This window comes from Arachis stenosperma, chromosome 10 (genome assembly GCF_014773155.1).
Source record: "Arachis stenosperma cultivar V10309 chromosome 10, arast.V10309.gnm1.PFL2, whole genome shotgun sequence".
Lineage (NCBI taxonomy): Eukaryota > Viridiplantae > Streptophyta > Magnoliopsida > Fabales > Fabaceae > Arachis > Arachis stenosperma.
In genome coordinates this window covers 129,537,550-129,557,042 of record NC_080386.1, presented here as the reverse complement: position 1 = coordinate 129,557,042, position 19,493 = coordinate 129,537,550, and the positions used below count along the sequence as shown (strand labels likewise).

Here is a 19,493-nt window from a genome sequence, read left to right as displayed (position 1 = left end):
GAGCTTAAACAAATATTGTCATCACCCCCAATCCTTCAAAAACCAGAGCCTGATAAACCATTATTTTTGTACTTATCAGTTTCTAACCATGCCATAAGTTCGGTGCTAGTCTCTAAAACAGGGAAAACACAAAACTCGGTATACTTCGTCAGCAGAGTTCTACAACCGACAGAAACCATATATTCGAAGATCGAACAGCTCGCATTAGCCTTAGTCACAACAGCAAGAAGACTGAGGCAATATTTCAAAGCCATATTATAATAGTAAGAACAAATCAACCGCTGTGACAGATTCTAACCAAACCCGAGCTGGCTGGACATCTAACAAAATGGTCCGTAGAACACTCTGAATACGACGTGCAATATCAACCTCAGAATACTCCAAGGATGCAAATACTAGCCGACTTTATCTCTGAGCTAACAACCGAAGACAAGCAAACAGAAAACAACTGGAAACTTGATGTAGATGGCGCAGCAAACAAAGACAAAAGTGGAGCGGGCATAACACTTAAAAAAGGCGAACAGGTCATAGCCGAGCAATCACTACAATTCTCCTTTGCAGCAAGCAATAACCAGGCAGAGTACGAAGCCTTTCTAGCCGGACTAAAGCTCGCCCAAGACTTGCAAATACCTCTCCTCACTGTATATTGTGACTCACTACTCATCATCGAACAGATTAAAGGCGAATTCTAGGTAAAAGATCCTTTGTTAGAAAAGTACTGGCTCATAACAAAGGATCTTATTTCAAAATTTCATAAGTTTGAAATAGTACATGTGTACAAGGAACAAAATACAAGAGCCGATGTTTATCCAAATTAGCAACAACAAGACCACAGTCACACACACCCACACTTTCACAATTAAAACTTGAAAAACCAAGTTTCGAACTAAAAAACATATTAAGCATTACACAGGTAAAAGATTGGAGGACACTTTTTCTTCAATATATCAAAACAGGAACTATCCCAAGAGAGGAACAAAATCCACAACTCTTCCGAAGAAAAGCAAGCTACTACACAGCAGTAAGAGACAGCCTATACAGGCGAGGATTCTCATAACCTCTCTTAAAATGCCTCAGTAACGACGACGCCAAAGTAGTAATGGCAGAAACACATGAAGGAGTATGCAGAAATCACATTGGCGGACGAGCTCTGTCAGCCAAGATATTGCGAACAGGATACTACTGGCCAACAATCAAGAGAGATTGCATGACCAAAGTAAGGACATGCGACAATTGTCAGAAGCACGCCAATACCTCAACAACACCCGTCGAGAAATTACACACCTTGGAGGTAAGTTGGCCTTTCGACCGATGGGGACTAGACATCCTAGGACCCTTCCTGAAAGCGCCAGGACAGGTAAAGTTTCTTTTAGTAGCAATATATTACTTCTCCAAATGGATTGAAGCACGACCCCTAGCATGAATCACAGCAGAAAAAGTAAAGTCCTTCCTTTGGAAGAACATCATATGCCGCTACGGCATACCAAGGGAAATAATCTCTAACAATGGAAGGCAGTTCATTGACCATAACCTCGCCACCTTTTTACAAAACTTCAATATAAAACACCACTTTAACTCGGTCAAGCATCCTCAAACAAATGGTCATGTAGAATCAGCTAACAGAGTTATGTTGCAGGCTTTAAAAAAGAAATTGGATGACGTAAAAAGCGAATGGGCAGACCTAGTACCAGAAGTCCTATGGGGGTACAACACAACTATCCAGTCAGCAACAAGAGAAACCCCGTTCAAACTAGTATACGGAGTTGAGGCCCTCATACCCGTAGAAGTTAGAACGACTAGCTTGAGAGCCGAGCTATATGATCCAAGTAAAAACAACAACGAACGACTAACAGACTTAGATCTAATTGATGAAGAAAGGGAGATAGCAACAATAAAACAGCTAGCAATGAAGCAGTTCATACAAAGGCGACACAACAAAAAGGTCAACCCAAGAACGTTCGAAAGTGGGGAGCTCGTCCTCAGAAAAACAGAGGAAGCAAGGAAGCCCCAAACACATGGAAAGTTAGCAGCAAATTGGAAGGGCCCGTTCCGAATTTCTAAAGTGCTCGACAGAGGAGCCTATCAACTAGAAACATTACTAGGTAATCCAGTACCAGGAAACTGGAATGTATCCTCTTTGTGAAAATACCAATCATAGTGTATACTAAAGCGGATGAAGGTATTCCTTTTCCCGTTTTGAGGTTTTATCCCAACATAATAGGGTTTTACTCAAAAGGGTTTTAATGAGGCCAGACACCTTATTCAATCAATACAAATGATATGAATTCAAATCTAAAACGACAAATATATCCTACTCTAGCTATAATGCAATTCACAAAGCCGCGTCCATTCAAAATATGTATCTAATAACCGAGCTTCATACTCGGCAAAAGCCATAACAGTCAAAATACATAACTAACAAAGTATAACCAAACAAAGTTTTAAAACATTAGGAGACATTTAAAGTTCAAATAAAAGACAAGTTTCATTCTATCTTGTCCCCGATACTCGAACTATCACTTTGCTTGCCAACTTCATCATCAATCAGCTCGCCATTCACAATGATTTTAGTCGCATTAAGCTTAGCAGCATCAACCTCAGGGAACAAAGCTTGGACTTGGTCAGTAGCTCGCTCAAAGCCCTGTGCAAAACCCTCATAAACCTCATTTTCTAACTCCTTCACCCGAGCCGCCAATCGACTGTTCTCAGATTCCAAAACTTTGTTATCTTCAATAGCCAAACCATGAAGGCGCTTTTCCTCAGCAAGTTCGTCTTCTTTTCCCTTTAGAGATGTGGAAAGTTCAACAATCATCCTTTCCTTCTCCTGCACAGCAGCAGACAACTCAGAAATCTCAACAGAATCCTTGACCTTGGATTCAACAGCAAGTTCTTGAACTCTTCCAATAGCAACAAGTCGGGCCCCGATGACCATCGACAAAAAGCCATAAAAAATCAAACCACAAATACATAATACATTGGAAAACAAACAAAAGGATAAAGGTACCTGGAGAAAACGACTCATCCCAGCACGACCAACCTCCTCAATCATCTTGAAGTCATCAGGAAATCGACACACCTCATCAGCAAGCGTGGCGAAGGGAAAGAACCTTGACCATAAGGACCTCATGTTATCATCCTCACGATAAGCATGGAGCCTTTTTTGAGATTCATACACAGCTTCCACAATAGGCAGAACAGGGGAATCCTCTTCCCTACTCTCAGCCTTCTCGGCACGAGTCTTCACCCTTTTCCTTTTCAAGCGAGGATTGGCCGCAACAGTGTCACCACCCTTACTTATGTTGTCGTCGACCCTTCTTTTTCATTTTTTTCTCTGACTGAAAAACGATTTCAGTCCGACAGTGGTGATAGTGGGGGCTTTCTCGGCTGCAAAAGAAAAACGCAATTCAAAACATTAATAACAACCACACAACCATACCAGGACACAATGATAAAACTAGTTACCTAGATAATCCAAAACGGCCTCCTTATCTGAATCCCACTTCAACAAATCCGCAACAGACAACAACTCTACCGACTCCTCTAATAAAAAGTCCAATACAACATTGTCATAAAAAACCTATCATCAACATCAAGCACCTGGACAGGTTCGGGAGACCAAGAAAGGGGAAATCTTTCCTCTAAAAACTCGTTCAAATAGAAAGGAAATTCATTTTCAACACTCCTGACCTTGACAAACATCGTTTTAAAATCCTTATATGACAATTTATACAGAGAAAACACTGAACGATGGGGATGGCTATTAAGATTCACCCACAAACCCCGCCTGACCCCCTTAGACTGAAACAAGGAGAAGAACACCCTCAAGGAAGGAGGACGTTCCAGAATACTCATCAAGATTTCAAAAGCACGGACAAAGCCACAGGAGTTAGGTGCAGCTGGGAAGGAGCACAATTCAACCAAAACAATACACCACATTCGAAGTCTGTAAAAGGGAGCCAGACACCAAGCTCAGTCAACAGGCAAGAGTAAATGTAGAAATACGACCAATCATCACTTCGCTCACACACACGATCCCCCTCCCCATAAGATAAAAGCTCTATCCTAATCCCATATCCCTCCCTGACCCATACATTAGAACCTAACACCTTCACGGATTCGAGATCATTAAACCTTGACACACACTGCTTCACCTGTTCACTAACCCAGTTGCAAGGATCATCATCTGACACAACAACCTTACCCTTCTCTATAACAACAGAACAAACAAAAATGGGAAAAAGATAAAGGAGAAAACCGAGATCCTTCAGAACAAACCTTTGATACTCATTCTTTTTTTTTTCCTCTGAGAGAAAATGCAAATATTGAAAACCTAGAAACAGGAGTTACCTATAGCAATCCCAATAATAAAACATGGGATACCAAAACGGTTCCAATACTATAACCCAAAACCGCCCCAATCTTAGCCGTTCAAAAACCACAATAAAAATCAACGACCAGGATTGCACAAAAACTGAGCCAGGAACTCACATCAATCATTTCAGCGCGGAAAACGAAATGGCAATTAAATGCCCACTTTCCTCTTTCCTAAGAACACCAAGATAAGCACGGAACGCAAAGCCAGACAACAAATCCAAGGCCGAAGGTGCAAAAGCTCGCCCATGTCCCCTTAAAGGACACAGGGCGATCTTGGGGGCTATGATACGTAGCTTAAGTCCTCGGTCAACTAAGCATACCTCGTCCCACAAACCTCGGACAATAAAGCGTAACTCATCAAGTAAAATCAAATAAATAACAAACACCACCAAATTTGAGGACCAAAACAGAATTCAGAATCTCAACTAACAAGAAATAACGTCATCTGAATAACCTCGGCAAACACGGAAAATTCCTAAACAAACTCTAACTAAACAGCTCTTAAACGCCTATATAAACGGATAAGTAACTACGGAGAAAAACAGGTTATAGAACACACTCTCAATTATTTCATTTATTCTCTCATAATCTCATTTACTTACTTAAACGTTGGAGTGCTTTTTGCAGGTACTCCCACCGCGATGTTATTCCTCAGCCGAAGTCTTATTCTCCCGTCAGAGCACAGCCACAAGGAGGAAGGATTGTCATAACTCGGCAGTGATAGGACGGAACACCTTCATTTGTCATTTCCCATCTTAAACTTCAATCAATAATTTCAGTCTCCTTTACTCCCACCCTTCCTATTTAACGTCCCCATCAAGAAATCCATTATTTTCTCAACTTACGCTAAACCAATCTAAAATCTAAGTCACCAACCCAATAATCCCCAATATACTATATTATTTTAATAATACTATTATTGCCTATAGCATTTTAATAATACTGATAATAGGGACAAGTTGTAGTGTTGAGAAGTTGCCAATGCTGAAAATAGAACCCCTCATATCATCACAATTTGAAGAAACCTCCTTTCTGAACATTATAAATTCCACTAAAACCCCATCACCAAAACCACCACCATTACCATCATAATCAAAATCACATATTCACATCAACAATGTCTTCTTTTGTTTTCCCAGAGACCAATTCCACTGTCCTCCCAGACCCTTCCAATTTCTTCTCCCAAAACCTTCTCTCAAACCCACTCCCAACAAACTCTTTCTTCCAAAACTTTGTTCTCAAAAACGGTGACCAACCAGAATACTTCCACCCTTACCTCATCAACTCCTCAAACTCCTCACTCACTCTCTGCTACCCTTTCCACAACTCAAACTCTTCATTCATATCCCAAGTCTTCATCAACAACCTCACCATCACTTCCTCTAACAATAACAACAAACCCGAGGGCAAACACGTCATTTCCTCCTACAGTGACCTTGGTGTCACGTTGGATATCCCTTCTTCCAACCTTCAATGCTTTCTCGTTAAAGGCGCCCCCTTTGTAACCGTTTCTGTTACACAACCAACCCCTCTTTCAATAACCACCATCCACGCCATTCTCTCTTTCTCCTCCAATGATTCTCTCACCAAGTTCACCTTTCAGTTCAACAATGGCCAAACATGGCTCTTATACTCTTCCTCACCGATTACCCTGACTCACACTCTCTCTGAGATCAGTTCTACTCCTTTCTCCGGCATAATTCGGATAGCTTTGTTGCCGGATTCCGACACGAAACAAGAGGCTATTCTTGACAAGTTCAGCACCTGTTATCCTGTCTCCGGCGAAGCCATCGTCGGAGAACCGTTTCGCGTTAGGTATAATTGGAACAAGAAAGGCTCCGGTGACTTGTTGATGTTAGCGCACCCTCTTCATCTTCGGCTTATAGATAAGAACAACAAGAATGATGTTAATGTAACCGTTCTTGATGATTTCAAGTACAATAGCATCGATGGGGAGCTTGTTGGCGTTGTTGGTGATTCATGGATTCTGCAAACTGATCCAGTTTTCGTAACATGGCATTCTTCAAACGGTGTAAGGCAAGATTCATACAACGAAATCGTTTCGGCACTTTCGAAAGACGTTGAATCTCTTAACTCATCTTCAACATTGTTACAAACCTCGTCTTACTTCTATGGCAAGTTAATTGCAAGAGCTGCAAGACTTGCATTGATAGCTGAAGAGGTTTATTCATTTGATGCGATTGCCAAGGTTAGAAACTTTCTTAAAGAAACCATTGAGCCTTGGCTTGAAGGAACTTTCAATGGGAATGGATTTCTTCATGATAAAAAATGGGGTGGAATTGTTACAAAGTTAGGATCTACAGATTCTGGTAAAGATTTTGGGTTTGGAATTTACAACGATCATCATTATCATTTGGGATACTTTATCTATGCAATTGCAACGCTTGTTAAGATTGATCCAGCATGGGGTAGTAAATACAAATATCAATCTTATTCTCTTGTCTCGGATTTTATGAACTTGGATTTGAAATCAAATCCAAATTACACTCGTTTGAGGTGTTTTGATCTTTACACATTGCATTCTTGGGCCGGAGGACTAACCGAATTCGCCGACGGAAGAAACCAAGAGAGCACAAGCGAAGCAGTGAGTGCTTATTACTCTGCAGCGTTGTTGGGTATGGCGTATGGCGATGCAAGGCTTTATGCCGTTGGATCAACGCTAACGGCATTGGAGATTCTTGGAACACAAACATGGTGGCATGTGAAAGAAGGAAGTGGAATGTATGAGGGTGAGTTTACAAAGGAAAACAGGGTGATGGGAGTACTGTGGTCTAACAAGAGAGACAGTGGATTATGGTTTGCACCTGCTGAGTGGAAAGAATGCAGGGTTGGGATTCAGGTGCTGCCATTGTTGCCAATTTCTGAAGCTTTGTTTTCAGATGTTGGGTATGTGAAGGAGCTTGTGGAGTGGAGTTTGCCTGCTTTGAAGAGGGATGGTGTTGGAGAAGGATGGAAGGGGTTTGTTTATGGTCTTCAAGGGGTTTATGATAATGAAGGTGCATTGGAGAATATAAGAAACTTGAAAGGTTTTGATGATGGTAACTCTTTGACTAATCTTTTATGGTGGATTCATAGTAGAGGATGAAGCTGATCTTGAGAATTGGAAGAATAATGTGGTGAACGTGAATCATTAGTCACACTGTGGGAAATAAAAATCAAATTAGAATAAGGTAAAAATTCGATTTTACCTTAACTTGATATCTGAAAGCTGTTAAATGAAAATTTAGTCAAATCAGTAAAATTATCTAACGGCTCTTAGTATCAACTTCATGTGAAGTCGATTTTACCTGAGTTTCTACTTTAAAATAATGTCATGTATTTGAGTTTTCAACTCATGTTGGATTACTACTATTAATTAAAAAAATAAAGTTACGTTACTAATAAAATTTATTATTTTTAGTTAATATTTAGTTAATAAAAATATTTTTGTACTAAATATTAAATTTTAGTAATATAAAATAAAGTAAAAAATATAAATAATCAAATTTTAGTTAATTTTATTTTAAGGTTTGTAATTAAAGGTCTAAATTAAGAATTTATGACTTAAAATTTAAAAATTAGTATAAATATATAAATTTATAAAAAAAATTGGCTAATATTAAATAACTTTCTGACATTATTCAATAAAATATTAATTAAAATATTGATTAATATTAATAAAAAATTATTAACATCTAAAGTTTATTGTATAATTATTTATATTAACTTAAATCTAACTGCTACAATTTTACCAGATAATTCATAACATATTATTGAGACAAAATAAAAGATAATTCATAAACATAGGATCATCAATTTTATAACTAAACTATTTTTTAAAATAACGATAAAAATTCAGCATATAAGAAACCAATTAAATAAATATATTCAGGAATAATAAATACTACTTTTATTATTAAAAAAGAAAAATTAAATAATATTATTTAAATATAAGACAGAATAAAAAAAAGTGTTGATTATCTATAATTCTAAAATAATAAAAAATTAATTTTAATATACTATGTTTAAAATAATTTTATAGTATATTTAATTACATAAATTTAAGAATAGTCGACTTCACTTGAAGTTGATACTCAAAAGTCATTAGATGATTTGACTAAATTTTTATTTAATGATTCTAAAATATCAACTTCACCTTAAGTCAACTTCACCTGAGTTTTCACTTAAAAAAATATCTATTTTTCATATTACACTGCTTAAAAATTTTACGTTGTTTAAATTCGTAATAAAATACTAACAAAATGTCGAGATCACTCTGATTTCGGTGACGGTAATTAGCAACACTCTCCGAGTTCTCGATCCAAATTGAGATCCCGGAGACTCATCTCATCTCTGAATCACACAGAGAAGGCCATGGCGGGGTTACTAGCATGGGCAGCGGACGTGGTGGGCGGCGGAGGAGGATCAGGAGGAGAGGAGGAGTCGATCCCTTTGGTGCTGTCGGAACAGCAGAGCAAGTACGTTCAGGAGCTCGACCACAAAGCAACCTCCCTACGCCGTTCGATTCAAGATCTCCGGCAAAGACTGCCGCCTCAGGACATATCTCAGAGCCTCCCTCACCTCCACGCTCACTCCCTCGCCTCCAACGCCGCCCTTGCCCTCCAGTTGAACTCCCACTCTGCCACCCGCCAACAGGTTACTGCACTCTCAACTAATCAATCTCATTCGCCGATTGTTTTCACATTGTGAAGGGAACAAGTGCTTAATCACTTGAATTATCCGTGTATTGGTTCGTCTATTATCGCATTAGATCTTGGAGGGGCTTAGTTTGGTGATATCGTAGCTTTTGAAGACTAATTTGTCTGATTAACTGTAGCTAAGTAGAATTAGGTATAGTGAAATTGATTTGGTTATAAACTTATAATTGATTATGATATAAAGTGATGTATAATTCGTATGTCTCGAAATGTGATAGGTTTAATCGAAATTGACAAAAATCAATTCTAAATTTCTAAGCTTGCCAATGGATCTCCAACATGCTACTAGAGTTTACTCTGAGGTGACTTCAGAGAGTTGGTTAAAAATGGAGAAGAATTATCTATGTTGGTAATAGATATGAATCTTGTTTATAGTGGGGATTACTTGAATTTTATATCGGACCTGTCTTTCTTCCACCTATTTTGTGGTTGAGATTATTGTGATACAATAAATTTGGTAATGCAAATTGCTGTGTTCTGTTTATGGATTATGGTTACGCACATTTGTGTGAGTGAAATTCATTAGTTCTAGCTTCTACAACTGTCCGAAAAGGGGATTGTGAATGTTTCCGGGTTGTGCTATAAATCCAAATTGGAAAAGAAACTATTATTGTTAAATATAGGAGAATGAGTCCGAATTTTGTGGGGGAAAATTGTAAGACTGGAGCTATTAGATCAAAAACATTTTTGAGAAACATATAATGATAATTTAATCCCAAAAGACTTTGTCTTGTTTGGTTTATATCCCCATTCTCAGTAGATCAATAAATAATATGATGTGATATGTTTTATATGGGAGAATGGAGAAGCATCACTGCCAGTTTTGTTGTTAGTTATATTTGACTTATATGTTATTATTACCTATGGTGCTGACTTGTGAGTTTTTTATGCTATGAACAGGCCCAACTTAGAGAGGTGACACTAAAGGAAGAAAATGCTGCTTACGAGAAGGCTATATTAAATTGCGAAAATAAAATAAAGGAGAAAATTCAAGAGGCAGATTCATTACGTATGAAATTAGAGGTCAGGACTATGATTTAGTTTATTGTTGAATGCATCTTTCACAAATATTGTATTGTTATCCAAATTGGTGGCATAGTTTGTTTTCCAAAGATGATAATGCCTTCCATCTTTAAGGAGTTATCTGTTGGATATGCGAACAATCTGTCCAGATCAAAGGATGACACTCGATACATCTTTATATTTTGTGAGACGCTCTTTGTTTTGTGGCATTTTCCTGTGTGCTCTGTTTTATTTCCCATCTTGACTTGTGTATGCAAGATTCCATGGTGTACTATCAACAGAGGTTCTATTTACATTACATATGTTTTCAGAATTGTACTCTTACACTTGATAACATTTATTCTTCCACTTTATATTGCAGGAGATGGATGAAATAGAGAAGACACTGAAAGCTGAACTGGAACATATGCAAGTGCAGGCTTCAGTTGATGCCAACAAATCATGGAGATCTGATGGATTGAAGGAAGAGATGAATCCTAAAGCAGACGATGCAGATGCATCAAAATCAGCTATACAAGAAAAATTGGAAAACAAGAAGAAAGAACTGGTTCATTGTATTTCTAATCACAAAAATCTTCTCATATTCTCATCACCTTGCTATTTATTGGAATATCACTTCCAAATTAATAACCTTTCTTTTGATCCAGAGTTCAATGGAGGTTACTGTACAAGAGTTGGAGAACAAATGGGCTGAAATGCAGGAATATGCACTTAAGCAACCTTCCCCAGGTATTATATTTTTATTATTATATTAAATGTAACTGACTAATTTGTTGTTATTCCCCTTTGTTCTTTTGTGTTGCTTCCTTGCTTTTGCTGGTACATATTGTTGTACATGAGAAAATAGATCATAAGGCACTGTTGCGAATGTAACTTAAACACACAGAGTAGGACATGGTTCTACAAGGTACAAAGTACAAACTACTTGAGACGTTTAAATGTTTACATTGTTGATATTATAGGAAGTTCAATGTAAAACTACTAGCATATGTGATCTCTTGTAAGTTGGATTATCTTCAAGCCTCTGTGTGTTTGAATACAAATTTGGAAACTTAGTATAACCATTTTGGCTAAACTGTTTATTTCTGATTTCGCGTGAACAAACATAATGATTAATACTGTTTGCAGTAAAATAACTAATGCGGATTTCAAAAAGCTGATTGTGGCCGGGCTTTTAACAAGATTGTTTGTTGCTCCAGTTTGCAAGGGGAGTAGGTTCCCTTTTTGGTTGATAATTGATATTAGTTTCATTTTATTTATTTCCATTATTGTCTTAAATTGTAGCTTTTGGAGTGTTCCTGATGCTCCTGTATAACTCTTCTTTGTGAATGAATTATTCTTTTAGAAAAAAGTTTGACAAAAAAAAATAATAAAGCATGTATTTCTGGCTAGAATTTAATCCTCTTATATTCCTGAATATTGGATACTATTCTTATGCATGTGGAAATCCATGCTGTTTAATTAGGGTGTAAACGTAATTATTGTTTAATTATGTTATTCTATCAGTAATTTTGTACTCTTTTGATGTTGCTTGTGTACCATTTTGTGATTTAAGGCATTCTTGTTCTGCAGCTCAAAGAGAGAAGGCTTTGGATAAGCAGCTTCATGGTCTAATAGAGCAACTTGCTGTTAAACAGGTCCTTTATACTTCCTAATCTTTGCTCAACATGCAGCAGCATATTTTAACTGTTTAATTGTGTTTGGCAAAAGATTTTAACTATTTTACCATTTATTAACTGTTTGATTGATTATTTGCATGTGTCAAGTCTTTTGATAGAAAACGATTTTTTTTTTTTAGAATATGAGTATACACAACAGAGGATGATCTGTCCTCTCATAGATACAAAAGGTGTGGATATGGCATAAAAAGCTTAGTTGTTTACCAACGCATGCCAATCCCTTTGAATGTCATTTAAAGAAGCCCCCGTTAAACAGACTATGTGTTGAGCACCAAAGGGAAGCCGAAAAGATAATCCTATCCCGAATGAAATCAATAGTATGAAATGAACCATTGAAAATCCTTGAATTCCTTTCCAGCCAAATGCACGAGAGCGCTGCAAAATCTGTGGACAGCCATAGAATCTTTGCCTTTTACATGAGCCACAACCTCCGAAATTAGTAAGCAGAAACTGGTGTAAGTTCATAGGGCAAGCCCATGATTCTTCAAAGATACCAGAAGGCATATTCGACAGAGATCTTGCCATTGGGAAATGTAAAAAGAGATGGACCACTAATTCTGAATTCAACTCACTTTATGCTCATGTTCGGTGACACAGCACTGAATGGTTTGTACTTCTAGAGCATGTCATTAGTGTTAATCTGATTAAAAACTGCAGTACAAAACAAAAGCTTTAACATGGAGGCAGCTTTAGATTTCCAAATAAGTTTGTGCAAGGAAATTTCTATAAAAACTTGTTATTTGAACAAATTAATGGTGGACATACTGAACACCTAGATAGACAGCTGTGAAAAAGAGAAAATAAATACAAAGAACAAAAGAAAAAGATAATAGAAAAACATGGGAGAAATGAGAGATATAGATATAGATATAGATATTTGGTGTCTACCAAATTCTATGTTAAAATTTCATTTTGGATTTTGTTCTTCGGAGAAGAGGTCAAGAATATTTGGATATTTGCATGTGAATTCTTCATATGTGGTTACCTTTTGAAGGAAAGTCTAATAAACTTTCTTCCTCTGTTTCCCTCAGGCACAAGCTGAGGGCCTGCTTGGTGAAATTCATCTGAAAGAGATGGAGCTGGAAAGATTAAATGGACTATGGCGACAAACTGAGAGCAGCAATTCAGAGGCTAATGCTGCCCGGAATCGTTTTAGTAAAAGCTACTCCGAGAAGGGACATAGTTTGTCGGATTACGATGGTAGCCAGAGGCTTCCTTACCATTCTGCTGGCAGAACTGAAAGCCTGCAAAGGCTTATGCTACTCAGGTCGGCATTTGTGCTTTATATTTTTATTTTACACATTGTTGTATTTATCCGGATATCGTTTTGACAAGAGTTATTATTACTTTTACACAGCACGATTGAACCCTTCTTTGTACTCATCAAATATGTTGTCTATAAAAAAGAAATGTTGTGCAGAATTTAACTTATATTCATTCTTTGAAGTTTTGATCAGATTATGTTATGGTTGTAACTGAAAGATGAGACATGAGAGTATAGGAAAATAGAGCTCATTACAAGGATACTCACTTTCTAGGATTCAAATTCTGCAATATGATATGGTATAGCTGTGGTAATTGAGTTAGTTTGGTTTCACTGTTTCAAAAACGTGGCATCTGAAAAAGAAACACCAAGTGATTGTCATTTTTATTGAAATGGCTAATGTAATCAGGATTTCATAATATTCAGAGATTAATTTAGATATAATATCAGCATAGTCTTATGACTTTGTAAAATACTTAATCTCTTGATATTCATGAATTTGTGAGATCGAAGATAGTTGCTTCAAATTTTCTACACCAAGTTATTAGATGCATCAATTATCCTGTTCTCTTTCAAATAAAATAACAGGGGTTGTTGATCTTTGCTGAACTGTGTTAAATCATTTTTTATGTTTCTCTAGGCTCCATTATTTGTTCCGTCAAATAATATTCTTTAGGTTCCTTCAAAGTCCAAATTTGCTCATATTCTTCCTTACATGCAACTTACGAACACTAGTTATTGGTAGTGAGTGCATTGGCACGTATAATATCGAAATTTACATATTCATGAATTCATTAGTTTAATCCGAAGCCTATTATTATATTTTTTTTATACGCAACCTGTCAATCATTTTGGGGAAGATGATCAATTTTTTTTTTAATATAATAAAATTCAAATCAATAAACCATCCACATGTCAAATTTTGATTTGAAGGGAGAGGACAGGGTTTGTGGGACAGATGATCTACGTTTGGTCTCTTTCCTATTGCTGGAGCTAGGGTGTTCAAAAAACGTACCAGAGTACCAGACTGACTTAAAAGTTAAAAATTTAAAACCAATCAATCAAGTAGAAAATCATAGGAAATAACCCATAACCGGGAAAAAAAAAAGAAGAAATTTCTGTCTTTTGTCGGCTACCGAAAAAAATTAATGAAATCTGTCTTTTGTCGGTTCGGTTGTTGGTTGACTTGGTTCTGAGTAGTGATCATGGTGCTTTAGGGGGGTCCTTTTAGCTTTCTGATGCTTTTCATTTATAACCAAAGTGATAGTCTCGTGTACAAGTATCCTGCTTTACATAATGCAATATATCGTCAACTAATTCTATATTTCTATTGAAAAAGATTCTCAATAAGAAAAAACTTCCCATAGAATGTATAAATGCTACTGAATGAATAAAAGGTAGTTGAATGCACAAGAATCTCGCGTTAATACAGGATTTGGAGAAGAACCGCACTCAAAGGATGTAATATAGACAGTTTAACCTGATAATTACAAGTCTTGAACCTGTAACTTTGAGGTTACACAGAAACAATTCAACCGTTGCTCTAAGACTTCCCTTCAAATGCTACTAATGAATAATCAAGCTATTTTTCTTTAGCACATATCATATTCAACCGTTCCTTTCAGCCATGTTTTCACCTCATGTTATCATAACACTCTGTTTTGGTGGAATGAGCTCATGAATTATTATGATGATAACACCCCAAACTTTGGATTCCTAAAGCATACTGAATGACAGCTTTAATGAAGAGAGGACATTATTGTTCAGTCATATCAACTAAAAAAGAGTGGAATTATGAGCTGGAAAATTTGAAGCTAATCCAATCAAAGATCCAAACAACAACAACAACAATAATACTACTCAATAATTTCACAATGTTTTTACCATTCTATCATTGTACCCTACACCTGATCACAGGGACAATAATAAGTTAATAACTGTGCAGCCTAGACATAGGTGGTGGCCCGGTGAAAGTAATGGCGTGGCAGTAGTGGTAGCACCTCAGAAAATGGTGGTTTTGGGGTTCCAAAAGGAGAAGGTTGAAACTTGTAAAGATGGAGCCATGAAGGTGTGATAGAAAATTCTGTTTCAATGACAAAATCTAAACTCTACCTTATAATAAGTTAATCTTGTTACTCTGAAATTCATTATTGTTTCCAACATTCTGCATAGGGTAAAGTATACGATTTGCGATTTTTGTTAAAATTATCTCTAGACGTTAACTCCATGTAAAATGTTAGGAACAAAATTGAATGAATCGAAAGCGTTAGATGCAAAATTAAATAAATTTAAACATTAAGAGTATTTTTAAAAAATATCACAAATGTTAGGGATAAAAAGTATACTTTTACCTATGTAACACTTTAAATTTAGACCTTTGGAACAATATTTGAAGGTCAGAGAAAATGGATCAGCAAATGGTTCATAACATCAAGTGGATCAACTTATTCTCCACCCAAAGTAAAAATCTAATTTTCACAAATTGCTTTTCATATACATTCTATATTCAAAGTATAAAGAGTACATAAATACATTCTATGATCTCTCTTCACTTTCCTTCCCAAAACCTTGTGTAAATACAAGTAAAAAATAGTACATGGTAAACCAGATGTTCAAAAAATTCTCTGTATAATTGAGTCAGAGGAATCTTGATTTTCCAGGTTCATCATATACTGTAATAACTCATTCCATGTGTCAACAGGACCAGGCAAGCACCAATGAACGCAGTCGTTTAGCGTCGTGTTCTTATCCTTTGAATGTCCATAGTTGTTTGGATGGCCATCAGGCCTTAGCAGCATGATCTCAGTTGTATCAAGCATCATAAACTTCAAGCCTTTCTTTCTTGCTTCCTTTTGTGCTGCTTTGAATTCATCCACTTGAGTCAGATATGTCTCAAGCATGAAACCATCTAACTTGATCTCTTCCTTGGTGAATGGCTTTGTCCTTTTACAGTTTCCTCCTTTGTTCCAATCCCCATTCTCAAAGTGTGATGGAGAGAATGTCCTCAAAAATGTCATTCCATTGTACCTATTGAGCCAAAAAAAATTAGAGACATTCAAATTGACTTATATTGTATATTTTTAACATTGTCATAGATATAACCATTTATATGTCTCCTCCTATCAACTTAAGTTTTTAGGAAAAGTGGTTTTATGATATGATATCACAGCTTCTATATGACTTAAAGATTTAGAAAAAACCTACGCAAAAATTTATACAAATCTAAAAGAGATTCTTGCATAAAAGAGCGTGTTAGAGATATAACCATTCATATGTCTTCTCCTATCAGTTTAAGCTTTTAAAAGAAGTGGTTTCATAATATGATATCACAGCTTCTATTATCTAAAGGTTTAGAATTTGATCCTTATTGACTCAAAAAGAAAAAATTTCAGTATAAAACTAAGCAAAAACAGAATGAAAACCTATGCAAAAATTTACGCAAATGCAAAAGAAGTTCTTGTATGAAGGAGCATGTTAGAGATGTAACTATTCATATGCCTCTTTCTATCCGCTTAATCTTTTGGGAGGAGTGATATCATGATAAATATTCAAATAGTACCTTTTAAGGTTTGTGATTGCTTTGAACGCAGTTCGAAATGCCTTCCTGTAACCGTAGTAGTATGTAAGATCTGTTACATTCTCCTTATCGCATTGGTTGCATCCAACTAGTTTATTGTTTTCGAAGAACAGAAGAGGCCTAAAGAACCAATGCCCTGCTGAGAAAATGACAATGTCAAAATCTGCAACCTGATTAGTCCAAGCTTCATCTGCCTCATCCAGGTAGAGTCTCATTATGTTGTTGTAAGTGTGTTGATCAGGATCATCATCCCTGGCTTTCACAAAGTATGGAGACCATAGATTTGCCAATGTGAAATTGTAATCTTCGAAATAGTACCTCTTGAAATACATTGGATTTGATGAATATCTCTCAGAAAGGTCCTCAGCTTCAGATACCTGAAAGAGAGATCAAAATCACATGATCACATAAGCATGTTTTGTAACTTGATCATGCAAAATTAGTTCATTAAGTGTTCATCAAGTAACAAAATTACCGACGAAAGATTATGTCAATCTTTCGTGGATAATTCTGTTACTTAACTCGAAGAATTATGTAACTTCCAATATCCTAAAAAGAAAAGAAAAAAGCAGAATTTTTTTACTTACATGATTTAGGAGGCACAAAAGAGACCACATTTGGTTTTTCCCCACAGAATCACCAACAAAGACCATCTTCTTTCCCTTGACAAGTTTCAAGAACTGATCTGCATCAAAGAGAGGAAGCTCACATTGATCTGGTTTCCACCTCCAATGCATGAAATCTGTGTCAGGCCTCCCAAACTTGATGCAGTTCTGCTGATCCAGTATCCATGGACAAGTTTCATGGTTGTAATATGGACCTTCAGGGTAAGGAACCCATGTTCCAGAAAATATGTCACACCCATCTTCTGATTCTGATTCTGTTGTGCTATTCAAACTGCTTCTGCTTCTGACAGCAGATATCACAGGTGGTGATTCATGGGAGTTTGTCATGAGAGAGAGAGGGAGAATGATGAGTAACAGAGTGAATGGTATGAGGAGAACACTTTTGGAAGTTTTTCTTGTTGTCCCATTGAGGATTTCATTGATCCTAGACTTCATGGCTGTGTGAGATGAATTCTGAACCAAGAGCTTTAATTGACAACATATATAAAATGTATAAAGTACTTTTTGTTCCAATGTTCTGGTTAGATCAAGCTTTCATGCTTTAATTGAGTTTATAGCTGAACTTTATCATAACTCTAGCAAATTATGGATACTCCAATACCATCATGTATTCATGATATGTCTTGTCTTGTTAAAATGTCATTGTATTCTCACATGACATATATACAGGGGATAAAAGGGCTAATTTTTTTTTTATATTGGAGGAGTGTGTGAGTTGTGCTTGGTTATGGTGTATACAGGTGTTAGACACAGGTGTGGGATAGAGAGAAATCGGACCGTCTGAGTTCTTTGTTAAAAAATTTGTTGACTACAAATCGAACCGTCCGATTAGTTTTTGTTTTTTTGTTTTTATTTAAAATCAAATTGGACCATCCGTTTACACTTTTTTTTTTCTTAAACTAAAAATGGACCATCCGTTTACAATTTTTTTTTAATTTTTCCTTTAAATGAAAACGGACCTCCGTTTTTAGATTTTTCTTTTTTTTAAAATCAAAACGGATCCTCCGAGTTTTATTAAAAAAATATTTTTCGTAGATTCTCTCTAATCGGACCGTCCGAGTTCTTACTCTAAATCCCTCGATCCGATTTCAGCCCCTTGACATCACATGTAGAAAAAGCACCTCTATTTTCCATAACGCTGTATCACTCCACGCCTTCCTCCATATTAAAAATAAAAAGCGGGATAAAAGCAATTTATTAAAAAAAAAAAGAAAAGTCTTGTTATGGAATACAGAGTAAATACTTAAATTAATCCTTAATAAATTCTAGATGGGACTCTTTGGTTTTTTCATTGCTTTCAATCAAATTTTTAACATACATATAAAGCAAATGAGTCTTTAAAAATTTTATTATAAGATAATTATGTAGTATTTGAAAGTAAAAATTGGAATAAAAAACAGAGGATTGAGACTCAATATTATATTTATTAATCAGATATTAGAATTAAAATTTTAAATTCAAAATATAAAATTTTAATCTTTTTAGTATCTCCAAAAAATAGAAACATAAGAGAAGTGAAATTTCTAGAGACGTAGACTAAAATTTTAATAACATTTATTTTTGAAATTATCCTTATTCAATTTTTCAAATTTTAAATCTACACTCATCTTTTCTTTTTCAACAGGATACGGAGACATAACTCGATCATGTACACGTTAAATTTCAAAAATATATTACTATAAGATAAACTAGTCTCTTTCAATGTGACAGAAGGGCCAATCTAAAAGTAATTTTTAAGAACTTTTAGAGAATAAAAATTTATAAACACTAAAATATCCAATCTAAAATTTGTTGAAGACTAATTTAAGTATTTATTCTAGAATATCTCTCTTTCTTTATTTCCGTTCTCTTTTGGTACTTTCCTCTCTTAAAGCTTAAGCTGTTGGATAGAAATAGAAACTCCACCAAATTCATTAACTAAATCTTTCTCTTGGAAAAGGGACAACTGTCTCTTTTCTAAACCAATAAACAATGACTTCTTCTTTGCTTCTGGTTTTGCATAAACAATGTTCCCTATGCCTGAAGCTGCACATGTTTTTTATATGCATCTGTTGTTGGTCAAGAACAACCAAGTCTGATGAATAAAACATGTTAAAGAATTATCCAAACAGAAAAAAACATGAAGATTTGGAATCCTATGTGGAAGCTTTAAGAGTTCCTTTTTCACTCATTGGTACTTTAGTACTTAGTAGTAGTGTTTGCATGTTCTATGTGGAAGTGAAAACTTGAAAG

The 19,493-nt window shown here is 35.9% G+C and overlaps 3 protein-coding genes across 6 annotated transcripts; 2 read left to right on the top strand and 1 right to left on the bottom strand.

Annotated features, from left to right (window-relative positions):
- Window positions 1-5,463: 5,463 nt before the first annotated feature.
- On the top strand, window positions 5,464-7,763 carry LOC130957981 (glucan endo-1,3-beta-D-glucosidase ARB_01444-like). Its single transcript, XM_057884850.1, has one exon. It carries the CDS (start codon window positions 5,492-5,494, stop codon window positions 7,478-7,480), a length of 1,989 nt encoding a protein of 662 aa, XP_057740833.1. The 5' UTR covers window positions 5,464-5,491; the 3' UTR covers window positions 7,481-7,763.
- Window positions 7,764-8,606: 843 nt separating this feature from the next.
- LOC130954376 (uncharacterized) lies at window positions 8,607-13,488 on the top strand. 4 transcript variants are annotated; one of them, XM_057881113.1, is made up of 7 exons: window positions 8,607-9,030; window positions 9,993-10,115; window positions 10,477-10,662; window positions 10,763-10,844; window positions 11,688-11,752; window positions 12,826-13,061; window positions 13,152-13,488. In XM_057881113.1, exons 1-7 carry the CDS (start codon window positions 8,749-8,751, stop codon window positions 13,219-13,221), a joined length of 1,044 nt encoding a protein of 347 aa, XP_057737096.1. In that variant the 5' UTR covers window positions 8,607-8,748; the 3' UTR covers window positions 13,222-13,488. The 4 variants fall into 4 exon arrangements, with proteins under 4 accessions (XP_057737096.1, XP_057737099.1, XP_057737098.1 ...); XM_057881116.1 differs by having other exon boundaries at window positions 8,609-9,030; window positions 13,252-13,486; XM_057881115.1 differs by having other exon boundaries at window positions 8,609-9,030; window positions 13,242-13,290.
- Window positions 13,489-15,446: 1,958 nt separating this feature from the next.
- LOC130954988 (protein trichome birefringence-like 19) lies at window positions 15,447-17,871 on the bottom strand. The gene is made up of 3 exons (XM_057881766.1): window positions 17,223-17,871; window positions 16,618-17,012; window positions 15,447-16,085 (listed from the first exon to the last, which is right to left on the bottom strand). The coding sequence occupies exons 1-3, from the start codon at window positions 17,694-17,696 to the stop codon at window positions 15,671-15,673; spliced, it is 1,284 nt and encodes a 427-aa protein (XP_057737749.1). The 5' UTR covers window positions 17,697-17,871; the 3' UTR covers window positions 15,447-15,670.
- Between the last annotated feature and the right edge of the window lie 1,622 nt (window positions 17,872-19,493).

Excerpts from the sequence above, each read along its gene's own strand:
- LOC130957981 (XM_057884850.1), top strand. The coding sequence starts at position 5,492 with ATGTCTTCTTTTGTTTTCCCAGAGACCAATTCCACTGTCCTCCCAGAC.
- LOC130954376 (XM_057881113.1), top strand. The coding sequence starts at position 8,749 with ATGGCGGGGTTACTAGCATGGGCAGCGGACGTGGTGGGCGGCGGAGGA. Across the intron at positions 10,116-10,476 it reads CATTACGTATGAAATTAGAG|GAGATGGATGAAATAGAGAA; the intron begins GTCAGGACTATG and ends TTTATATTGCAG. Across the intron at positions 10,663-10,762 it reads AAAACAAGAAGAAAGAACTG|AGTTCAATGGAGGTTACTGT; the intron begins GTTCATTGTATT and ends CTTTTGATCCAG.
- LOC130954988 (XM_057881766.1), bottom strand. The coding sequence starts at position 17,696 with ATGAAGTCTAGGATCAATGAAATCCTCAATGGGACAACAAGAAAAACT. Across the intron at positions 17,013-17,222 it reads TTTTGTGCCTCCTAAATCAT|GTATCTGAAGCTGAGGACCT; the intron begins GTAAGTAAAAAA and ends TCTCTCTTTCAG. Across the intron at positions 16,086-16,617 it reads GCAATCACAAACCTTAAAAG|GTACAATGGAATGACATTTT; the intron begins GTACTATTTGAA and ends TTGGCTCAATAG.